This window comes from Ipomoea triloba, chromosome 12 (assembly GCF_003576645.1).
Source record: "Ipomoea triloba cultivar NCNSP0323 chromosome 12, ASM357664v1".
NCBI lineage: Eukaryota > Viridiplantae > Streptophyta > Magnoliopsida > Solanales > Convolvulaceae > Ipomoea > Ipomoea triloba.
The window spans coordinates 11,038,886-11,061,847 of record NC_044927.1 but is presented as its reverse complement, the minus strand read 5'-3'; the positions used below and the strand labels follow the sequence as shown (position 1 = coordinate 11,061,847).

General features: G+C 37.4%; 1 protein-coding gene, 1 long non-coding RNA gene and 1 pseudogene across 3 annotated transcripts; 2 read left to right on the top strand and 1 right to left on the bottom strand.

The window, feature by feature from the left end:
* Positions 1-250: 250 nt before the first annotated feature.
* Positions 251-2,091, bottom strand: LOC115999354 (annotated as a pseudogene).
* Positions 2,092-3,282: 1,191 nt separating this feature from the next.
* On the top strand, positions 3,283-10,542 carry LOC116000221. Its single transcript, XR_004094079.1, has 4 exons — positions 3,283-3,424; positions 3,698-3,776; positions 3,863-3,930; positions 10,250-10,542. It is a non-coding gene; the product is annotated as an uncharacterized LOC116000221 (long non-coding RNA).
* A 4,244-nt stretch (positions 10,543-14,786) lies between these two features.
* On the top strand, positions 14,787-22,495 carry LOC115999046 (putative pentatricopeptide repeat-containing protein At3g28640). Of its 2 annotated transcripts, none has more exons than XM_031238780.1 (3): positions 14,787-15,077; positions 17,026-18,520; positions 18,621-19,321. In XM_031238780.1, the coding sequence occupies exons 2-3, from the start codon at positions 17,455-17,457 to the stop codon at positions 19,178-19,180; spliced, it is 1,626 nt and encodes a 541-aa protein (XP_031094640.1). In that variant the 5' UTR covers positions 14,787-15,077; positions 17,026-17,454; the 3' UTR covers positions 19,181-19,321. The 2 variants fall into 2 exon arrangements, with proteins under 2 accessions (XP_031094640.1, XP_031094641.1); XM_031238781.1 differs by lacking the exons at positions 17,026-18,520; positions 18,621-19,321 and adding exons at positions 20,428-20,599; positions 20,729-22,495 and having other exon boundaries at positions 14,806-15,077.
* The last annotated feature ends 467 nt before the right edge of the window (positions 22,496-22,962 follow it).

Sequence of the window (22,962 nt, the reverse complement as noted above, 5' to 3'; positions counted from 1 at the left end):
TTTGTGGTCGTTTTGGGTAAATTTTGTGTGCCTCCTAAAACCTACCATGAACTGACACATATCAGTATAACCAAATACATAACTAGTATCTTGCAAAATTGCATCAGTTTGACTTAGGTCCATCATACACAAGTATAATTATACAAACCAAAAAGGTGTAAATTGTAGAAAAAACATTAACAGGAAATTGATACCCACTATCTACTTTGCTTGATTATGTTGTGACAGAATAATGGATTAAGCAGACAATTCACCTTGGCCCAGATAAAATTGATGGAATTAATAATGTATTGTTGGTAGCATCAGGAGCTGCTTCCCTCTCCTGATTAATGAAATTGTAATCCAAGTTTAAGTTATTATCAACAGTTGCCAAACCTTGTAATGCCTTCACCACCTCTGACATGGACGACTTCTTTGTATATTCACTCTGTAAGCACCAACCAGCAATCCTCATCATTTCTATTCCTTCTTCTTTCTGCACTTCAATATTTTTGTTGTACATATCAAACATCTCGCCAACTTTATCTTCTTCTACTTTTCTCTTGAACACGCTCAGCAAGTGTACTTCTTCCTCGGCCTGATCCCAATCCACATTCTTCCGTCCATAAACAATTTCTAACATCACGATCCCAAAGCTGTACACATCTACTTTCTTCGTTATAATCAAGCTCGTGCATTCTGGGGCTATGTAGCCTGGAGTTCCTCTCGGTGTGGTGAAAACTTTGCTCTGGTCTTTTGCTACCAGCTTTGACAAACCAAAGTCTGCCACTTTTGCGTTTAAATTTTGATATAAGAAGATGTTCTGAGGTTTGATGTCCAAGTGATAGATCTTATGGTTGCAATCTTCGTGAAGATATGCTAACCCTTTGGCAACTTTCTTTGCCAAGTGAGACCATGTTCCTGTTGTTGCTGCTGCTTCCCATTAAAAATCCATTTATCCAAAGAGTCATTGGACATGTGTTCATAGACCAGAAGCCTCTTTGATTTTGCAGCACAAAATCCAATTAATTTTAGTAGATTGACATGGTGGATATTTCCTAGTGTTGCCACTTTAGCCAGGAATGAACTCTTTATTTGATCAACTTCCTTGAGGCGCTTAACTGCAATTTTAGTGCCCTGAAATAGTGCACCTTCAAAAACATAACCAAATCCTCCTTCACCTAGTTTCCTGCTGAAATTTTCAGTCATAACACTCAAGTTTTCATAAGAGAATCGAGTAGGCAACCCTGGCAGACCATCCAAAAACTCCTCCTCCTCATCTTTGAGCTGAACTTTTTTGTTTCTAACCAAGGATAAATAAATAGCAATGATTGTTAAGACAACAGCTATAAAAGCACCAGTAATCCCCAAAGTTGTCTTGGCATGCCTCTGCAGAATCCATGGATGGCTATGCATATGTAGGGTGGACGAATTTTGAACCTTTAGATAAACAGCATTAGTGTAGCTTGTCGTGGTCACAAGGGAGTGAACTTCATTCAGCAATAAACAGATTCCTAGTGAATCATTACTATTAAAATGAGCTGCTTTGCAGGAGCAGTTCCTTAAGCATGGTTTTTTACAACTTTCTAAAGCCGTGTACAACCTAAAGCCAGTGAATAAATATTGACCAATATTAGTAGTATCCTTCATCTTCAGTAGAATATGGAGTTGGGAATGTTCACACGAAATGGGAGTAATTAAAGAACATCCTTGCTTTGGATCACTACTGTTTATTTGCGTGAAAAAGCTGAGTTGAGGAGGACAATTACAAGAATGATCATCCTCATCATCACAAACACCGTATCTTCCGCAAGTCAATGGGTATGCAAAAAAACCAAATGAAGCTGCAAAAACATCAGAAATAGCCCCCAAACGATAAGGCTCATTTGTTGATAACCATCCGTACGTTCTCAAATACCCATCAGGCTCAAACTTGAGGAATTCATCGGTTTGCAAATATTCCGAAAGATTTTCTCCCCTAGCATACTCATACCAGTAGATAGAAGACCGAAAATAAGTAGAAGCAAAATAGTTATCATCAACTTTGACTGAATACGAACCTTCTTCAAAGTTTGATTTAGATATGCTGGCATTGAGCGTCTGTCCAGGCATTAGTTGGCCAGGTAGTAAGGTGTCTGTAGGATGATCAAAAGACTGCTAAATGGTTTCATTACTTTTGCCAAAAATGGCAAGGTTTTCATTCTCCGTCAAATTCAAACCCAAGGCAGGATTCCCATTAGCGTCTGTGGACCAAACCTCTGTTCCATTAGAGTCCATCAACAACAACCCTCAACCACTATGGTAGGACCAATAGTTCTATAATCGCGTAAGGCCTAATATGATTTTTGTGATAAACATGCTAGCAACATTTAGTGCTTCTTCTACGATGAAACATTAGAAAAATGTTGAACATATCCGCTGATATCTTTGACATGCAAAAGATTTTGGCATATTTTATGTAAGAAACCTATATATGGTTTGTGGTTGGCTACTTGGACACACTAGCTATTTTGTTTGATCCATATAATGCTATGTTCCAAACTGGTTATTATATATGGTTTGTGTTGCACAAGCAAATAGTAGGTTTGTTAAGATGAACCTTACAAAACATATTGCACCCAATTTTGAAAAAAAAAAAAAACGTTAGGCGCCCCTCCTAGGGCACCTAGGCGTCGATTTTCAGCGCCTAGGCGCCCGATTTAGTTTTTTTTTTTAAATTAAATCATATGCTGGTGTCGACCTCTTCAGCTCTTGATAGTTGTTGTATTAAACAATTGCATGATGTCATAATACCTAAGCTACAGACTAGTAAACCACAGATATAAAATATTGAAATAATGAAATCTGAGTTCCTGTGCCGACGCTGCCACCGCTCTTCCTGCGAAGACGCCGACGCTGCCAGGTTGAGTTTAACCACAAATTCCCGTTGCAATATACCCTGATAATTGTGGATACAAAATGATGTTGTTTCAAGTTGAGTTTAATTTGTTTTGTTTTTCTTTTCCTTAACTGAGTGAAAATAATTTGCCTTCAGACTCCTGGACTTGAGTTTTTGCTTCGAGTTTCCTATCTTGAGATCTACAATGAGGTCAGTTTATGATAGCTGGAATTACTTTCTCCATTTTATAATATTTTGGTTTTAAAACAAAAAATACAGGTGTCATTTATCCTCCATATTTATATATGTACATACTTGTTTGTCATATATGATCTGTAATAGCTTTTAAAACTTTTAGCATATAAAGCAATTTAGTCTGTTTATGAGGTCGCTGGAAACTTCTCATGTATGCCTGAAGACTAAAACAGGATTTCTTGTGATTTACTACATAATATTCCACACATGTATTTTAATGGTTGCATCTGATCGTCGGTGTCATTGTATTAGGTGATCAATGACTTGCTTGACCCCACTGGCCATAATTTGCGTGTTAGAGAAGATGCACAGGTTTTTGCTGTAACCTATTGTATTTCTTTTTGGAGCATTTTCCAGTATTTTATTTCAATCTTCTTTTCATTCCTTTGCCTATATATTTTTAAAGAGTTTGAGATTTGAATTCCATTTCTGTGATACACACACATTTTAAATTCCTTAGTAAATGATGATGGAATGAAGTTGTGATTGATTTCTTATGTTGGTACAGCTTTGAGATTCACTATATGGGAGCCTAACGCTTCTATTTTTAATGTTTTATTCGTTGTGATTTCCATATATATATAGGGCACTTATGTTGAAGGTATAAAGGAGGAAGTTGTTTTGTCTCCAGGTCATGCACTGTCATTTATTGCTGCTGGGGAAGGTATTACTTGATATATTAGCTATTTTTAAAATAATGTTGACTTGCAGCTTCTTGTTTTTAACATTGCTACTTTCTTATAATTGCAGAGCATCGTCATGTTGGTTCAAATAATTTTAATCTGTTTAGTAGCCGTAGTCACACGATATTTTCATTAGTAAGTGTTTTTCTCTGGATCCTTGGTGTATAGGTCTACCTTGCTTGATTGGATTTGAAATGGTTTGTCTCGACTGACAACTGATTATTTTCATGATTTCATCATATTTGGCCTTTCATTTCTTTTGCATGTTTCTGTAATTTTTGCTCATTTATTTGATGTCTTCTTAATTTACTCTCCTCTTCCTTGCTATGGGGCTCAGATGGCACCACTACTACAAAACATAGCTACCACGGCGGTTATTTTTACACATACACGGCGGTTTTTGAAGCGCCGTGTAGGTGGCCGCCTTGGTAAATAATTACATTTTACGGCGGTTCTTTAGAACCACCGTGTATATTACCTATATACGGCGGTTAATAACCGCCATATAATCATAAACATACACGCCATCTATAACAAATTCACGCATTACATANGGTTAATAACCGCCATATAATCATAAACATACACGCCATCTATAACAAATTCACGCATTACATATATACTTTATAAGGCGGTTCTGAATAATAACCGTCGTGTACAATGTACTTTATACGGCGATTCCGAGTAATAACCGCCGTCTATAACAAATTTACGCATTACATATTTACTTTATAAGACGGTTCTGAATAATCACAGCTCTTTAAAGTGTACTTTAGACGGCGGCTCGAAGTAATAATTGCCGTATAAAACAAATTTACACATTACATATATACTTTATAAGGCGGTTCCAAATAATGACCGCCATCTAAAGTGTACTGTATACGACAGTTTCGAGTAATAACTTCCGTCGTAAGTATTTATTAAGAATAAAAATATATGTATATATTTTTTTAAAGTATTAATTTTTTTAAATCTTAAAAATATCATTAATTTATTAAAATTACAATTTTCCTTACATGCGCTTAAACATTCAATTAAAGGGTGCACAATAGCTCCAAACTTTATCAACAATTCAACACATATAACTTTGAACACATAATTAAAATTAATCAAATTAAAAACATTCAATATTCCATATACATAAGTTTGAAAGAAATCTTATTTACATACTAAATCAGCAAACATTGTTTCTAATCGAAAACTAAAGAATCAGATAGCACGAGCCGGAGCAAATGTGAAGCCAACTTTACTTCACCCAAATGGTTGTATGCTGAACAATGCACCAAGGATGGCCATCGAAGTGATAACAAGATCATCTGCAAAACGAATTAGTCTCCTGTATGAGTCATACAAGATGAATACACGTCCGCCAATTCTCTTATGTTAGGAATATAGCGGAATAATGCGGAAGCGAATAATCAAAAATTGAGAATTATAGAAGTTAAATAATAGGGACAATATAATAATGACAAATAAGGAAATTGCTAAATTGGGAAATTATAAAATATATATATATATATATATTAATCTCTTAATAGAGAATAACAAGGAAATATATATATATATACGTACGTGAAGCTGACAAAAGAAAGGAAATGAATTCAAATTAAATTGATAATGAATTGTATTGATGCAAATTACAAAGCAAATGCCTATACCTATTTATACAATCAAAATAGGAGACAAAAACGGCATTTCATGGTGGAGAGATGAACACGGAACATAGTGTAGGAATGCATACAGGCGCTCGACAAAAACGGAGAAATGGTCGAAGCAAATTTGAGCCACCCAAATTATCATATTCTAACAATCTCACTGTGAGAATTAACAGCTGGAACAGCTAACTAAATTCAAACATTGTTTGAACTTAACAATTGGAAGAGGCTTGGTAAGCAACCAACCACTTGCACGAGTTGACACAGGAAAGAGCCTCAGAATAACAAGATGGATCACCATCAAACTCCTGTGCAACTGAAAGAGCATAAGCAACCAAGTGGGTTTCATCATCACTAGCATATCTAGCAGGTTTTTTAATTGTCCTCCTAGGCCGGTCTTGGGCAATAGAGTGCTCTCGCTGTGGCTGAACGAGAGGCGCGGTGCTAGTAGATGCATCATCTTTAGTATTACCATCAGTGGTAGTAATACTATTCATAGGCCTGAACTCAAACTCCACCTTCTCACCAGTACTCTGCGTATCACCTGTACTGGGAATAACACGATCCTTTCCAGAAGAACGTAGTGCATTTTCATCAAAAGTGATATCTCGACTTAAAATGATCTTATGAGAATCAGGAGACCATAGACGATACCCTTTTGACTCAGAGGCATAACCAAGAAAAATGCATTTGACAGCTCTAGGGTTTAATTTACCCGTACTAGAATGAGCATAAGCAGGACATCCAAAAACTCGTAACATAGAGTAGTCAACAGGATTACATAACCAAACTTCTTCTGGAATTTTGAAATCGAGGGATGAATGTGGAGACCTATTTACCAAATAGGATGCAGTAGAAACGGCCTCGGCCCAAAAATCACGCCGTTTCCATAACCCAACATTAGAGAGCATACAACGAGCTCTCTCTAACAGAGTCCTGTTCATACGTTCGGCAACACCATTCTGCTGGGGTTTTCCAGGCAAGGTCTTGTGCTTGGCAATTCCTTGTGCTGCACAGAACTCAGTGAAATCTCTCTCACAGAACTCCAAGCCATTGTCTGTCCTGAGCTTCTTGACCTTTTTCCCTATCTGAGTCTCAACGAGAATTTTCCACTTTTTGAAAATAGAAAATGCCTGATTTTTATGTTTCAGGAAATAGACCCAGACTTTACGAGAAAAGTCATCAATAATAGACATAAAATATCTACAGCCTCCCATAGACTGGACTTTAGTCGGTCCCCATAAATCAAAATGTATATATTCCAATACATCTTTGGTACGGTGTGTAGCAGTAGAGAAACTAACCTTCTTTTGTTTCCCAAAAACACAATGCTCACAAAATTGTAATTTACCCGTACCTGAACCGAGGAGGCCTTTCTTGCTCAGGATATGCATGCCTTTCTCACTCATATGCCCCAGACGCATATGCCATAATTGAGTGAAATCAGCATCAGACACCGATGAGGATACCGCAACTGAACCTGTCACTGTACTGCCATGCAACACGTACAAGCTTCCAGAACGAGAAGCTTTCATAAGAACAAGAGAGCCTTTAATAACTTTCAGAATTCCACCTTCAGCTGTGTACTTGCACCCCAGAGATTCCAAGGTGCCTAATGAAATCAGATTGCGTTTCAAATCAGGAATATACCGAACATTGGTAAGAGTCCTGATAACGTTATCATGAGTTTTGATATGAACACTTCCAATTCCACTAACCTTGCATTGGGTATCATTACCCAACAAGACAACTCCACCATCAACTAGTTCCAGAGAGATGAACCAGTCTTTGTGTGGACACATGTGAAATGTACAACCAGAGTCCAGAATCCACTCAGTTTCGCTTCGTTTGTCACCGGAGCTAACAGATAACATCACATCGCCTTCTGAATCACTTTCAACAACACTAGCTTCAGCGGACTTCTTCTCTCTCTCTTGCTTGTTCTTCAGTTTGAAGCATTCAGTCACATCATGACCATGCTTCTTGTAGTACTTACAGGATTTGTTGGACTTACGCCCTTTGGACTTGGATCTAGATTTTTTATTGCTACTCTCCGTTTCAACTGAACGACCCCTAACAGTCAAGCCTTCACCTTTGTCCTCAGACTTAGTTTCTAAGTCAAATTTTTCTTTAGACAATAGGTTCGACTTAACACTGTCGAAAGTTAGGGCTCCAAGAGAATTACCATACAGCATAATTTCTTTGAAATGCTTGTATGATGTAGGGAGAGAAACAAGCAATAAAATAGCACGATCCTCATCGTCAATTATGACATCAATATTTTCCAAGTCCAATAAAATAGAATTGAATTCATCCAAATGAGACTGAATTGAAGTACCTTCCGTCATACGGATTGTGTACAGCCGCTCCTTCAGGCGCAGCTTGTTCGCCAGAGATTTGTCCATGTAGCGCGAATCCAGCTCGGACCATAAACCTGACGTAGTCGTCTCACCTATCACCTCACGTAGAACCGATTTAGACAGGCACAACTGAATGGTTGAACGTGCCTTGTCATCCAAATCTTCCCAATCTTCATCTGTCATTGTAGCTGGTTTCTTCTTCTTCCCAGCTAGCGTTTTTTTCAAACCGTTCTGGGTTAGAACGGCTTCCATCTGAACCTTCCAGATAGAAAAGCTAATTTTCCCGTCGAACTTCTCGATATCGAACTTGGTAACAGTCGACATCTTTGAAAATAATTCTCAATTAAACCGCTCTGATACCACTTGTTAGGAATATAGCGGAATAATGCGGAAGCGAATAATCGAAAATTGAGAATTATAGAAGTTAAATAATAGGGACAATATAATAATGACAAATAAGGAAATTGCTAAATTGGGAAATTATAATATATATATATATATATATTAATCTCTTAATAGAGAATAACAAGGAAATATATATATATACGTACGTGAAGCTGACAAAAGAAAGGAAATGAATTCAAATTAAATTGATAATGAATTGTATTGATGCAAATTACAAAGCAAATGCCTATACCTATTTATACAATCAAAATAGGAGACAAAAACGGCATTTGATGGTGGAGAGATGAACACGGAACATAGTGTAGGAATGCGTACAAGCGCTCGACAAAAACGGAAAAATGGTCCAAGCAAATTTGAGCCACCCAAATTATCATATTCTAACATCTTAGTGATCAACAACACACTCATATTATCTTCTTCCCCATAATCTTAGTCATCTATTCATTAATTAATCCATCATCATAATCTAATAGCCCCATTAACACCAACCACTATCAACATGATCACAACCACATCATCCTCATCATTAAAACCGTAATTTCATGAGCATCTCTGACGATAAATCCATAAATCCATCAATAGCAATATTCATTACCTAATTCATTCAACATTAACTATAAACACCACACTTAATAAATTTAATAAGTCATTAATCCTTAATTACCTCTTAATGTGCTTAATCCTCAAATAATCCACCTCCTTCTCTGTTATAACCAAACTGCCGCCCGACCACACCGTCGGCCACCACGTACCGCCACAGCCTTGCCAGAACCACCCATCACCATGCCGCCGTTGCTGCCCATCACCTAAAATAGCAGACAGAGGGAGAGAAACCAGAGGTCGTCGTTGCTCTGCCCAGCCACCGTCGTCGCCTACTGTCATGCCTGCTGCTGATCTATATGTCGAGAGGGAGAAAGGAAGAGAGACGGAGGTCCAAAGCGCCACCACCGTCGCCTGCTGTCCACCGCCGGTTCTGCTACCTCCGTGTGAGCTGTGATGCTGTTTGGTCGCCGGCGCGAGAGAAGAGAGGGGCGAGAAGTAGAGTGACGGGAGAGAGCAAGGAGTTTAGGGCTCAAAATAATTAGGCTTGAAAAGAACTATTTATGAATTATTTGGGCTTAGGTTTAGTTTGGGTTCAAACTTAGGCTCAAAACAATTATATAATGATCACAGGTTTGTCTCAGATAAATTTTTGGGTAAAAAATTTGATAAATAAATTTATTCCCGAAATAGGAATTTTAAAACCATCAATAAATATATAAATATATCGTACCAAATCATTTAAAATAAAAATTTTAAAATATTTAATTATACTCTTATTTGACGAAAATTTTTTGTAGGAAATTAAATTACATATATAGTTTTATTAAAAAATCTAAATAAAAGAGGAGTTTAGAGAAATGATTTTGAATAATAATATTAGAAGGTATAAAATAATTTATTTGAAATTTGAAGCAAGAATTATTTGTTTTTGAAAGTATTTGGGTTAAAATATTTAGGATTGAAAAATATATTTTATTCTTTAAAAATATTTTATAAAAATAGAAAAATAAATTAAAATATATATATATATATACGGCGGTTGTATAAATAACCGCTGTGTATTAAGTACGTATTAGACGACGGTTATTTACAAATCGTCGTCTATTCTGTGACATGGTATATATTAGACGACGGTTACTTAAAAACCGTCGTCTATTAAGTGACGTGGTATATATTAGACGGCGGTTATTTAACAACCATCGTCTATTAAGTGATGTGGTATATATTAGACGGCGGTTATTTAAAAACCGCCGTCTATTAAGTGACGTTGTAAATAATAGACGGCGGTTTTAAGAAAGACCGATGTCTATATGTGACGTAGTAGACCCAAAATATATTAGACGACGGTTATTTAAATAACCACCGTCTATGCTGTGTCGTAATAGACCATTTCTGTAGTAGTGCACTGTGGATTTTATTACATTATTCTTAGTGCAGTACTTTGTCATTTCCCAACTTTGCTTTCTTTGAAAATTGCTGTTTTTTCTGCAGATGATAGAAAGTAGTGCCCATGGAGATGACTACAACGGAGTGATATTTTCTCAACTTGTATGGTTCATTTAGTTGTGCTAGATTTGTCAACTTAAAAGTTCAAAGATAGTTTAGGGTATTTCCGACCACTTTTGGGTGGTCGGAAATTTCACGATTTCCAACAGTGAATAGTAATGTGAGATGTATGTATTGCTTTTATTGCTTTTGGTACAAAGTTTGGGAGAAGATTATGGCTTGTATTAATTAATATAGATAATTTTTAATTAACTTGTATTATTAATTATTATCAATTGTGAGATTTATTGCTTTTATTAATTTTGATATTATAAATATAAATTGTACAGGTTTTGAATGTGATTGTGATAGCTATATATATTTGAGCAGGTTTTGGGTGTATATAGAAAAATAAAATGAATATTTAAAAAAAAAATTACCCTACAACGTCGGCTATTTGTAAAGAGCCGACGTTGTAGGGTATTTTAGTAGTTTTCAAATTACCTACAACGTCAGCTATTTGTAAAGAGCCGACGTTGTAGGGTATTTTAGTAGTTTTCAAATTACCTACAACGTCGGCTAGTTGTAATGAGCCGACGTTGTAGGGTATTTTAGTAGTTTTCAAATTACCTACAACGTCGACTATTTGTAAATAGCCGACGTTGTAGAGTATTTTATTTGTTTTTAAGTTACCTACAACGTCGGCTATTTATAAAGAACCGACGTTGTAGGGTATTTTATTTGTTTTTAAGTTACCTACAACGTCGGCTATTTGTAAAGAGCCGACGTTGTAGGGTATTTTAGAAGTTTTCAAATTACCTACAACGTCGGCTATTTGTAAATAGCCGACGTTGTAGGGTATTTCTTTTGTTTTTAAGTTACCTACAACGTCGGCTATTTGTAAATAGCCGACGTTGTAGGGTATTTTATTTGTTTTTAAGTTACCTACAACGTCGGATATTTGTAAATAGCCGACGTTGTATGTGTACCTTACAACGTCGGTTAACATGTAGCCGACGTTATATGTGTACCTTACAACGTCGGCTAACTTTTAGCCGACGTTGTATGTGTACACTTATAACGTCGGCTTTTAGCCGACGTTAAAGGGTCTATTTAGCCGACGTAAAAAGCCGTCTGTGTAGTAGTGATGTTAAATGTAGCAAAATAGGGCACCATGCCCTTTTATGTGCAACTAGGGCGATCAAAGTGGGGCGAAGCCCACGGGTCAGTTTGCACCCGCCCACAATGAGAATGGTTGTTATACCGTGGATCATGGTCCACAGAGCTTTGTGAACCATGGTCCAAAAACAACGTTGTTTCTTTAAGTAATGAAGCGTTAGCGTTATATTTTAACAAATCCCGTATTTTTTGTGTGTTCATAAAAAAGAAACTGTGTCACATATTGTGTTTATATTATCAAATGAAACTGTAATTGAATTGAAATAATACTTTAGTTGTGTTGAAATAAAACTACAGTATGTATAAAATGAAACTGAATAACATTTTCCATTATGGCACTATTAAGTGGTGCAAGTTTAATAGACAATTTATGGTCATTATGTTGTGGTTTGAAACGAAAGTACTTAGCCTATAATGATGGCTACGTTCTTCACATTTTCTTCCACTGACTCTGTTACAATGTAGTATCTATTCATAACTACTTTTTCAATCTAATGATGGCACAAAGAGTCAACAGTCTCCACTGACTCTGTTACAATTTTCAACCTAATGAAGCACAAAGCATAACTACTTTTTCAACCTAATGAAGTACAAAGAGTCAGTCGTCTCCACTGAGGTTCGAACCCACTACCTTCCATGTGGGAGTGTAAACCGGGTGCCACTAGACCACATGGTCTTTGGCATATAATCTCTACCTAGTTGATTGATTTGATTATGAATGTAATTTGAATATTATTATTCTGTTGAGTGCATTCATATATCTATGCTTTGCCATTCGTCAAGTATGTACATATATATTTGGTTTCATATATGTATACACACACACACACACACACACACACACACACACACACACATATATATATATATATATATATATATATATATATATATATATAATTTATCCAAAATAAAATTGGAAAATATTAAGTGTTTTTCGAAATATAAATGAAATAATTTCAAAATAAAATAAACCTACTGCTTTACTACTTGTTCGCCAGAGTCTTTGGGAAGGTTGGGTTACCGGTTGTTACTGTTCTACAACAAGAATTTGTGGGGTTACCATCACCAGGGGGTTGGTGCCACGACATAGTACCAAGGAGTCCCAGGCCACGGTTGGTACAACTGAGCAAATCCCTGCGGTGGTGTACCTTGAATGGGGTTTCCCCCAAGCGCTCTAGGTGTTGGGGGCACCATCTGACTCGTCGGGTGTAGCATAGCGTACGCCATTGACATATGAAGATTCGGGTTGGCTGCACCATTTATTGGCATCGGAATGGCAGGGTGGAAATTTGTGTGTACAGCCAGCTGGTCAGGATTCTGACCGACTAGTTAGGTAGGTTGTGTGTCTTGCCTTGCGTGGTTGGAGGTGAGTTCATTCATCAAGCCTCTCGACCGGTCAAACTGTTAACGTAGATCATCATCGAGGAGCATCTTGGCCATATTGTCGGGGTGATGTCCAACCTGACGGGTTGAGCCTTCCCTCTGCACGTAGCCTTGGCTCCGACTCCTCTTGTTGGTTGCCATCTTGAACAAGCAAGGTGAAAAAATAACGGGACAGACATAGTGTCTCGCTCGGGTCCCCACAGATGGCGCCAATGATAGCGTAAATGGAACCGGGGGTTACGGTTACACTATGAATATATATGTTTGTGAACAAGTGGGAGAGCGCTCGTAGGTCAGCCAGTCGGTTTACCGTAGGGCGACCGGGCAGTCCGAGGCTGAGTGGTATTCCAAGTGGCAAGTGGTTACAAGCAGGTTGCTAGAATAGTGCAGGTTGTAATTGCGGGGTGAGCATGTTGCTATTACGAAGCGCAGGTTGTAATTGAACAGTTACACAGGGTGTAGACCGCGATGTAGATTGATGTTGCAAGGTGGAGATTACAATTAGTGAGTAGTTGTTATAATCAGATGGATCTGAGAAGTGAGTGGGAGACCCTCCTATGTATACTAATCAAGTCAGTCTACGCATTTAATGCACCAGTTGCAAGTGGCTTGACGTGGTGTCTTCTTGTTGGCTTGGTCAGGCGGTCACTCTGCAGGCTATACGTACGTTGACTGGTCGAGGTTGTAGAGCCGCAAGTTTAGGGGTGGGCATTTCGGTTTTTTTTTGGTTTCGGTTTCAGTTTCGATTTTAAAAAAAGTTAACCATTCGGTTTAACATTAGAGTACGGTTCGGTTTCAGTTCAGTTTGAAGCGGTTCGGTTTCGGTTCGGATTTAGTTCGGTTCGGTTTACGACCCCCGAATTTTAACATTTTCTAGGCGACAAGGCGGTCTGGGGGCACCGCTACGTAACGGGGTGTTGTAATAACTATGCATAAAACATCACATCATCCAAATCCAAAGTCTAATATCCAAATATTAAATACGAACATAACAAATTAACAATTCAAACAAATTTAAAAATAAAAAATAAAAACTGAAATTTCATTCCAGTAACTGGAATCCAGTTTAGTAAATTGGAAATGAATTTGGAATTGAATTCCAAATTCATTCTAGTTTAGAAATAATATATATATATATATATATATATATATATATATATATATATATATATATATATATATATATATATTATTAATTATATATAATATATATTTATATTTAATTAAAAAATCGTTCTTTTTCAGTTCGGTTCGGTTTTTAACCGAACCATTCGGTTCTTCTAAAACATAAACCGATCGGTTTTTCGGTTTGGTTCGGTTCGATTCGGGTAACCAGAACCGTGTTGCCCAGCCCTACGCAAGTTGTCAATCACCGCCCTGCAGGCGCAAGTTGGATTGCCTTACTTGTTGTATAAGTTAGGTTTTTCGGCTTGCAAGTTGCGTTACTCTTTTGACCGACTGGTCATCCTACGGTAGACTGGTCGGGTGGCTTTCTGTCGGGGCGATTCCAAGGGTAATCCAAGAGCATTTTGTCACCAGGCCTGTCGGCATGAGCGTTATGGTTGATCACAAGTGATTTATTTTGGTCGGGTTGATGGCTATGACGGACCGATCGGGTGACTTCTTGACAAACCAGCTATACGGATCAGTCTTTTATGCGTATTTACCCATCAATACAAAATTACATTACTCAATATTCAAAAATTGTGTTATACTGTTGAATATATAGTTTTGATACTTTTTTTTTTGAGTACTACGCAGTCAACAGTTGACTCCATTGAGACTCGAACCCACTCCCATCATTCATGTGAGAGTGTTTTCCGGGACACCGGGTGTCACTATAGGACTATGAAATTGTGAATGTAAAGCTATAAAATTGTAAAATTATGAAATTGTAAACAGTTATGAGTAATGAGATTATGAACATGGAATTATGATCGTAAACTTGGACCCGAAAGATGGATCCATAGCATAACAATTGCCAAGCCCCAAGCCCCAAAGTCTTTTGTCTTAACCCTAAACTTTAATTCACGCAGCCCGCAGCCCGCAGCCCGCAGCCATCATCTCCTGATTCTCCTCTGATTTGAACTTTTGAAGTCGACCAGCGTCAAAGAGACGAAGACTTGCATCGACCAGCGGACCAGCGTCCATACTCCAGCAAGCAGCAGCACCGCAACTCCGTCCGTTCACTCCGTCGCGACTTCAGCTCGGCGCGACGTCGCTGACTCCTCTCCGCCTCTCCGACAGTCCGACATCCTCTTATCCTCAAGTAAGCCGCATAACCCTTCGTCCCTTCCATTTATTTAATTATGAATTACAGTTTTGATTTTTTTTATTGTTAATTCTTAATTGTTTGAACTTTGAATTATAATTATTTTATTATGAATTACAGTTTTAATCTTTTTATTGTTAATTCTTAATTGTTTGAAATTTGCAGTAAAGATTTTTGTGAGGTTTGTGTAATTTTGGTGTTGATTATGTTGTTGAATGTTGATTTCTACGGCAAATTGCGTACTGTTAAATAAATTGTCTACTGTCTAGTGAGTACTTATTAGTTTATTTAGTTGTAAAAAAAAAAACAAAAAGACCGAGGGCTGGCCTGCAGGAGTGCAGGGCCTGCCAACCCGCTTGGGGCAGGTTAGGCTCACCTGAACCCTACTCTGAGGGCCTTGCAGGCCGGCCTGCAAAAGCACGCAAGACATTAGGCCTCCGCGGTGGGCCGTGCTAGCTTGCATTGACAGTACTACGTGGAAAGCACTGTTTAGGCTTGCAAGCTCCTAGCTTTTAGTGCTGTATTTAGTGGAATTTAACGCTATAGATCGGCTTTATTTTAAGTTTGGATGATGGATGACAATCTGAATTGAGCGGATTATGTAGAAAGGTACAACAACTGAGTGGTGCGAGGAGGAAGTTGAGTATTGAGGTGGCTCTCATGAGATAGGGGGCCAACTGCGAACGAATTAATCTATCCAGCTTCTTCATGTTTGTTACTCTCCAAGAATTTCATCTAGCAACTCCTATTTAAATAAAGTTAATCAATGAGTGCATCCATAGAAATGCTTAGAAAGAAATAGAGGAACACAGTATTTACCTGTTGCACAGTTCTTCCAGAATCATAAGGTGTATTTAGAATTATAGACAAAGTTCTAAATGCAATAAAGTTATACAAAACTCTGCTTTCTCTGTCTCGACTTTGTCAAAATGTAATTTAGATAAATCATATTGTCAGATACAGTTTTATAATTAAATTATAGCATTTGCCTAGAACATAAACAGAAGCTTTAGGTTGAGAGAATGACAAACTAGGGTCATTGCTTTTATTATTGATTCCATCATCTTAATGCTCTTTTCTGCTTGTCAAATTTGTGCAAAAGTAACCTGTTTGTTTTGGTAAAAACTAAGTTTGCTTTGAGGATCGCCTTAGGCCGAGGTGCACGAACTTGGCCCTAAGGCGTACGCCTCAGGGCGTGTTTGAGGCGCAATTTTGAGGCGATCAGGCTATAGCCCAAACCCTTTTCATAGTCCAAAATTTTTTTAAAGCCTAATAAAAATGACCCAATCCCAATAGAAAATATACTCAATACTCAACCCTAATTTGATTCAAAATAGTAGTCTAAAAAAAATTAAAAAGAATAAGCCAAACTAGCCTTCACTCTTCTCAATCTTCTGTGCGTCTCTGCGTCTCTGCAAAACCAACGAAATCAGCAAGTCCGACTTCGGCGACCTCCACCCACCGGCAACCTCCACCCTCCGGCGACCTGCAACCTCCGACGACCTGGACTCTCTGGCGACTTCAAGCCTTCCACGTAATGCGTTGTTCAGTTGTTGTTTTTTACTTATTGTTTTTTTTTTTCTTTTGTGTGTGTGTGTGTGTATGTTGTTAGCTTGTAGCCTTGTACAGATTAACTATATAGATATATAGTGTTTATTGTGTGTGTATATATATAGTGTGGCAGTGTGCCACCACACTGCCAAGTGACAATGTCACTGACGTAGGCAATGACTAACCCTTATTATTATTATTATGATGATGATGATGTTGTTGTTAGCCTATTACAGTCTACAGATGATATTCATCTGTTTAATTGTGTGTGTGTATAATATATATTGTGGCATTGTGCTACACTGCCAACACTGCCACACTTTGATTAATTGATTTTTTTCAATATTCATTTTTTTAATTGTTTGAATATTAAATTAGTATTAATTATTTGTAGGTTGATTGTTTATAACAATGGTAAATCGTTCAAAGAAGAGTAGTGCAAGGAGTGGTGTAGGAAATCTTGGAGTGAATATGGGTGCAAGAAGAGATCCGGCTTGGAATCATTGTGTTGAATTAATTCATGAAGGTGGAGAAAGGAAGCCTTACAAATGTGTCACATGTAATATTTGTCAAAAAGTTATCAAAGGAGGGTTGTCAAGGCTTAAACCTCAAAATGCAAAAGAACTACACCAACAAGTTTGTTTAGATATTGGGAGGTTTTTCTATGAAAATGCAATACCTTTCAATGTGGCAAGGAGTCCTTCGTTTGTTAACATGCTTCGGTCAGTTGGTGCATATGGTCGGGGATTTAAGCCTCCTAGCATGTATGATCTTAAGACGTGGATTTTGAAGGAAGAATTAAAGACAACCGAAGAATTAGTTAATGACATTAAGAGTACATTGGTCATTAACTGGAGTTTCAATCATGTCTGATGGTTGGCAAGATGTTAGACATAGGAGTCTAATTAATTTCCTTGTTAATAATTCTAGTGGCACAGTTTTTCTAAAATGTGTTGATGCTTCTGAACATGTTAAGGATGCTAAATTGTTGTTTCGGTTGCTTGATGAAGTTGTTGAGGAAGTTGGAGAAGAACTTGTGGTTCAAGTGATAACTGATAATACAAGCAACTATCGAGCAGCGGGGTTAATGCTTATGGAGAAAAGAAAGCATTTATATTGGACTCCATGTGCTGCACATTGTCTTGATCTAATGCTAGAGAAGATTGGAGAATTGCCACAACACAAAAATGCTTTGATCAAGGCAAAGAAAGTGAGCAATTACATTTATAATCACTCTTGGGTCTTGAGCTTGATGAGACAATTCACGAATAGAGAGCTTATTAGGCCGGCTGCCACTAGATTTGCCACTGCATATTTGACGTTGCAAAGCATTTATCAGTTGAGGCAATCATTGGAAGCTATGGTCACTTCTGAAAAGTGGACAAAGAGTAATTATGCAAGCAAAGCTGATGGGAAGGAAGTTAGAAAAATAATTTTGAAGGATAACAACTTTTGGCCTAGTTTGATTTATGCTATCAAGACCACAAGACCATTGGTTAAAGTGTTGAGGCTAGTAGATGGAGGCAAAGAGCCTGCTATGGGTTTTCTTTATAATGCTATGGATGAAGCCAAAGAAAAGATAGCAAAAAACTTGGGTGGAGAAGAAAAAGATTACAAGGAGATATGGGAGATCATTGATGAAAAATGGAATTTTCAGATGCACCGACATTTGCATGCAGCTGCCTACTATCTAAATCCCCGCTGCCATTATTCTCCTGATTTTTCTACACATCCAGAGATCAAGCTTGGCTTATTCCATTGTCTAGACAAGCTCATACCCAATCGAGATGACATGGAGAAAGCTGACCTACAATGTAGTGCTTTCCACAGTCGAGAAGGATTTTTTGGGTTAGCTCAAGCTAAGAACACTGTCTACAAAAGAACTCCTGGTAAGTTAAAGTTTAAATCCTTACTTAAATAGTTAAATATGAATGTTAATTAATTATAGTCAATTCAAATACTTAATAGTTAATATTATTATTTTTTTAGTTAAATGGTGGACTCAATATGGAGATGAGACTCCCGAGCTTCAAAAGTTTGCTGTTAAAGTGCTAGGCCTCACTTGTTCTTCATCAGGATGTGAGCGCAATTGGAGTTCATTCAATCAAGTGCACACCAAAAGAAGAAATCGTTTGACCACTACAAGGATGAATGCTTTGGTTTATATTCTATACAACAAGAAGTTGAAGGATAGACGCTTGAAGTTGAAATCCTTAAGAAATGATGAAGATAGCTTGTTGATTGATGAGTTGCCGTCGGATGATGAAGGGCTTGTGGGTGAAAATGATGAAGATGCTCCCCATCTATGTGTAGATGACTTTAATGTTGATGTTTTTGAGGGAGAGCCATCACAAGCAACTCAAACTCAACCAATTTCATCCTCAAGCAAGAAGGCTAGTGCTAGTGCAAAAGGGTCAAGTAAGGGGAATGAAAAGTTGATGCTAATTGATGAAGATGAATGGGAAGATATTGATTATGATGGTGGAAGTGGAAATAAGGATGATGAGCCTATAGACTACAATGATTTTTCAGATGAAGTTTCATTGTGATTTATGATATGTTTGATTGTTTATGACTTTAATATTGAATTGTTATGTGTTTGTTTACTTTAGACTTATATTATGTTTGGTGTTATGTGGTGTGTTTTCTTGAAACTTTAATATTGGATTGTTATGTGCTTCTTTGCTTTAGACTTATGAATACTGGTTACAGCTTATTAATATATTCTGTGTAAAAGTTGAGGCTTACGTCTCAATATGCCTCGAGGCTTACGCCTCGCCTCAAATTACAAAATGCCTCAAGGCACGCATTCGCCTTTTAAAACCTTGAATAGACTACCTTTGACATGCTAGGAACCAATCCAACACATTTAGAATTATAGACAAAGTAAAGGAAGGCCACTTTTGTAGTTAAAAGAAATTGAAACTGATGTGTATTTAGAACTAGATATCCTACGACCTTTGACCGTCAGGAACCAATCCTATATCATGAGCCATAGAACCCACCTGTGATGATGGATTTGCTTGAGGAAGCCATTGAAGTCAAAGTTAGCAGTCACAAATCTTCTCATGTAATTTATAGTGCTTTAGCAGGTTTCTAGAAAATGGACTGTTTCTGAAATTTCTAATTAAAGTTGTGGAAAGTATAGCTTGGCAACCCAAAAATATTAATTTTCTGCTCTGCCCAACAAATTTTTTAAACAGCTGCCTCTTCCAATAACAGAACCTTGGGAGTTGAAGGCAAAATTTAGCTGTTTTTGTAATTATTTATTGGCAGCCCAAGAAGCATTTATACCTATTGCCCATAATATTGAATAGATATCAATTATCAACATAAGCAATTAGTTTGCACTCTATACATCTACATGTGTGTGTATGTATGTATGTGTGTATTTATATATATATATAGAGAGAGAGAGAGAGAGATTTTGCAATGAACATTCAAGTATTGTCTTGCTGCAATCAAATAAGTATTAGTGCTAGAATTTTATTATTATTATTATTATTTTTTTAAATTTTAATTTTAATTTTAAACAAAAGATATCATGGTTTTTTAATGCAAACTATAAATGTATAATCAAAACTCAAACATTATAATATATATTGAAATTTGAAAATAAGAAATTCTTTTTTTTACTCAAGTTGAACTAATAAAGTACATATAATCTATTTGAGGTTGCCAATGATGGAGTTCTTATTTTGTGATCCTCAGTGTATTCTTAATTTTTTGTTACTCCCTTTGTTTAATCAAAATTTGTAATTTAATATCACTACTTTTTTCCCTTTACTTGATGCAGGGAATTTAAAACGCTTACTATACTTGGAACAATTGATGAAGAACCAATAAATATGAAGAAAAAACTCAAGCCTGAGGAAAGGAATGAGAATCTTACTCTAAGCATCAATTCTGCACAGGCAACTTAATGTGCTTTGGTCAGCATTGGAACTCAAGCATCCATTGAAGGAAGGGTATGTGTGACTTCATCTTGATGAAAGCTGAAGCATGGCTTGAATCTGCTTATGATTGCTTTATTTTTTGTCAGGAAAATAGCACTTTCTATTTTTGACAAACTATTTTGTTTTTATGTGTATATATAGATGTGGACACTAGATAAGCATGCATATGACTCGCTTGATCAAACTCCGCCACGAGGTGATGAGCCAGAGCTTCAGGGTATGGAACTGGTGCATGTCACTTGCACAGCGGTGCGGGAACATGCACCAATTCAAAGTTGTTCACGCCATTTTCATCACATGTGGTCTCCACCGCAACACCTATGCCGTTAGCAAACTCCTGGACTTTTGTGCCCTGTCTAATTTTCGTGACCTTTCCTATGCCTCTCAGCTCTTCACCCAAACCCAAATGCCCAATTTGTTTATCTACAACACACTCATCAGGGCCTACTCTGATAGCTTGCAACCCCATTTGACCTTGCACTACTTCAACCTATTGGTACGCAATAATGAGCCTCTCTCGCCTGATAACTATACCTTTCCGTTTGTTCTCATTGCTTGTTCAAATGGCTTTCTAGTGCCTGAGGGTAAGCAAATACACAGTTTGGTAGTAAAAAATTCTCTGTCTTTCTCTGATCCTCACGTGCAGACCGCGTTGATAAGGTTTTATGCAGGATGTAAGGTTTTAGATGATGCTCAGCAAGTGTTTGACGAAATTGCTAGCATAGATGTTTTTCAAGCTAATGTTCTTATTAGTGGATACATTAGAAATGGTTTGGCCTCTAAGGCGCTGAGTGTATTACAAGGGATGTTTGTGCATGGAGTTGAGCCTGATGAGTTTTGTGTGACTTCGGGACTTGCAGCTTGTGCTAATATAGGGGCTCTTGATCAAGGGAAATGGATCCACGAGTACATCAAGAAGCAGAAAAACTGGCTAGAGTCCGACGCATTCGTTGGGACTGCCCTTGTTGATATGTATGCTAAGTGTGGGTGTATTCACACAGCTGTGGAAGTGTTTGAGGCCATGCCTAAAAGGACTAAGCATTCATGGGCAGCAATGATTCGAGGGTTTGGGATACATGGCTTTGCCAAGAAAGCAATTGAATGTCTGGACAGAATGCAAGTGGAAGATGGACTTAAGCCCGATAGCATTGTCCTTCTCGGAGTCTTAGTAGCTTGTACACATTCGGGGCTTCAAAAAGAAGGCCGACTTTTGTTGGATAGGATGGAACCCCTATACAGTGTCGTTCCTCAACACGAACACTTCAGCTGCGTGGTGGACTTACTTTGCAAGGCAGGTAAACTAGACGAGGCCATTAAATTTATTAGGATGATGCCTATGAAACCGCTTGCCTCTGTGTGGGGGGCACTGTTGAGTGGTTGTCGGGTTCATAATAATGTTACCCTTGCCGAACTTGCTGTGAGGGAGCTTTTGTTGTTAGAGGACGGGAATGAAGCTGAAAAAGGTTGTGCTTATGTTCAGTTATCCAACATATATCTCGCTACACATCAATCCAGTGATGCTCGTAGGATCAGAACAATGATAGGTGATAAAGGTCTCAAGAAAACACCAGGAATCAGTGCAATTGAGGTTGATGGGGAAGTTAATGAATTTGTTTCAGGAGATGTTTCGCATCCACATTTAGGTGAGATTCATTCAGTGCTTGATTTAATGTCTCTGGAAATATCCACCTCCCTTGTTAACGACAGAGCTTAATATTTTCCATGGTTCTATATTTAAGGTTCTTTTGGCTTCAATATACAGATTCAAGCTCATCAAGAATGAGGTTTTATTCTTGGTTGTGTGTGCAATTTGTTGTGATGCTTCTTCGTACAAACACAATTTACTGAACTGGATATTTAGCTGTTTAGTTTGCAAAATGAATTTCATTTTTCATTTTTCCTCCTTTATTTTCCATTCTCTAATACTACATTCCTATTCTTAAAGGAAAAAAAAATAGTGGGCTTCACTTGATTTATGTTTTTTAAAGACAAGGGTCAAATATGCTTCTCTACTTGTATCAACAATGCAATTGTGCCATACAACCAAAAACATGTATAGTTTAACGAATTTAGTACAAAAAGTTGATAATAAACAATTAATGGGTTGATAACATTTTAATTAGGCCAACCCCATTAGCAAGTTTTGTTGAGATTTTTCAATCCTCAAAACTTGAGCCTGGGATTTTAACAAATGGGAATTGGTTGTTTTATGGTGTTCTTTTCTCCTGCTAATTGGAGTTTTTGGCAGAGAATGGTGGGTCCCCTGTCAGAAAGAATTGCACTTCACCGTAATTCCTTTATTTTTTTTTTATTTTTTTTTTAGTTTTTTGTTTTGTTTTTTCCTTTTATTTTTTTTTCCTCCACTTCATTTTCTC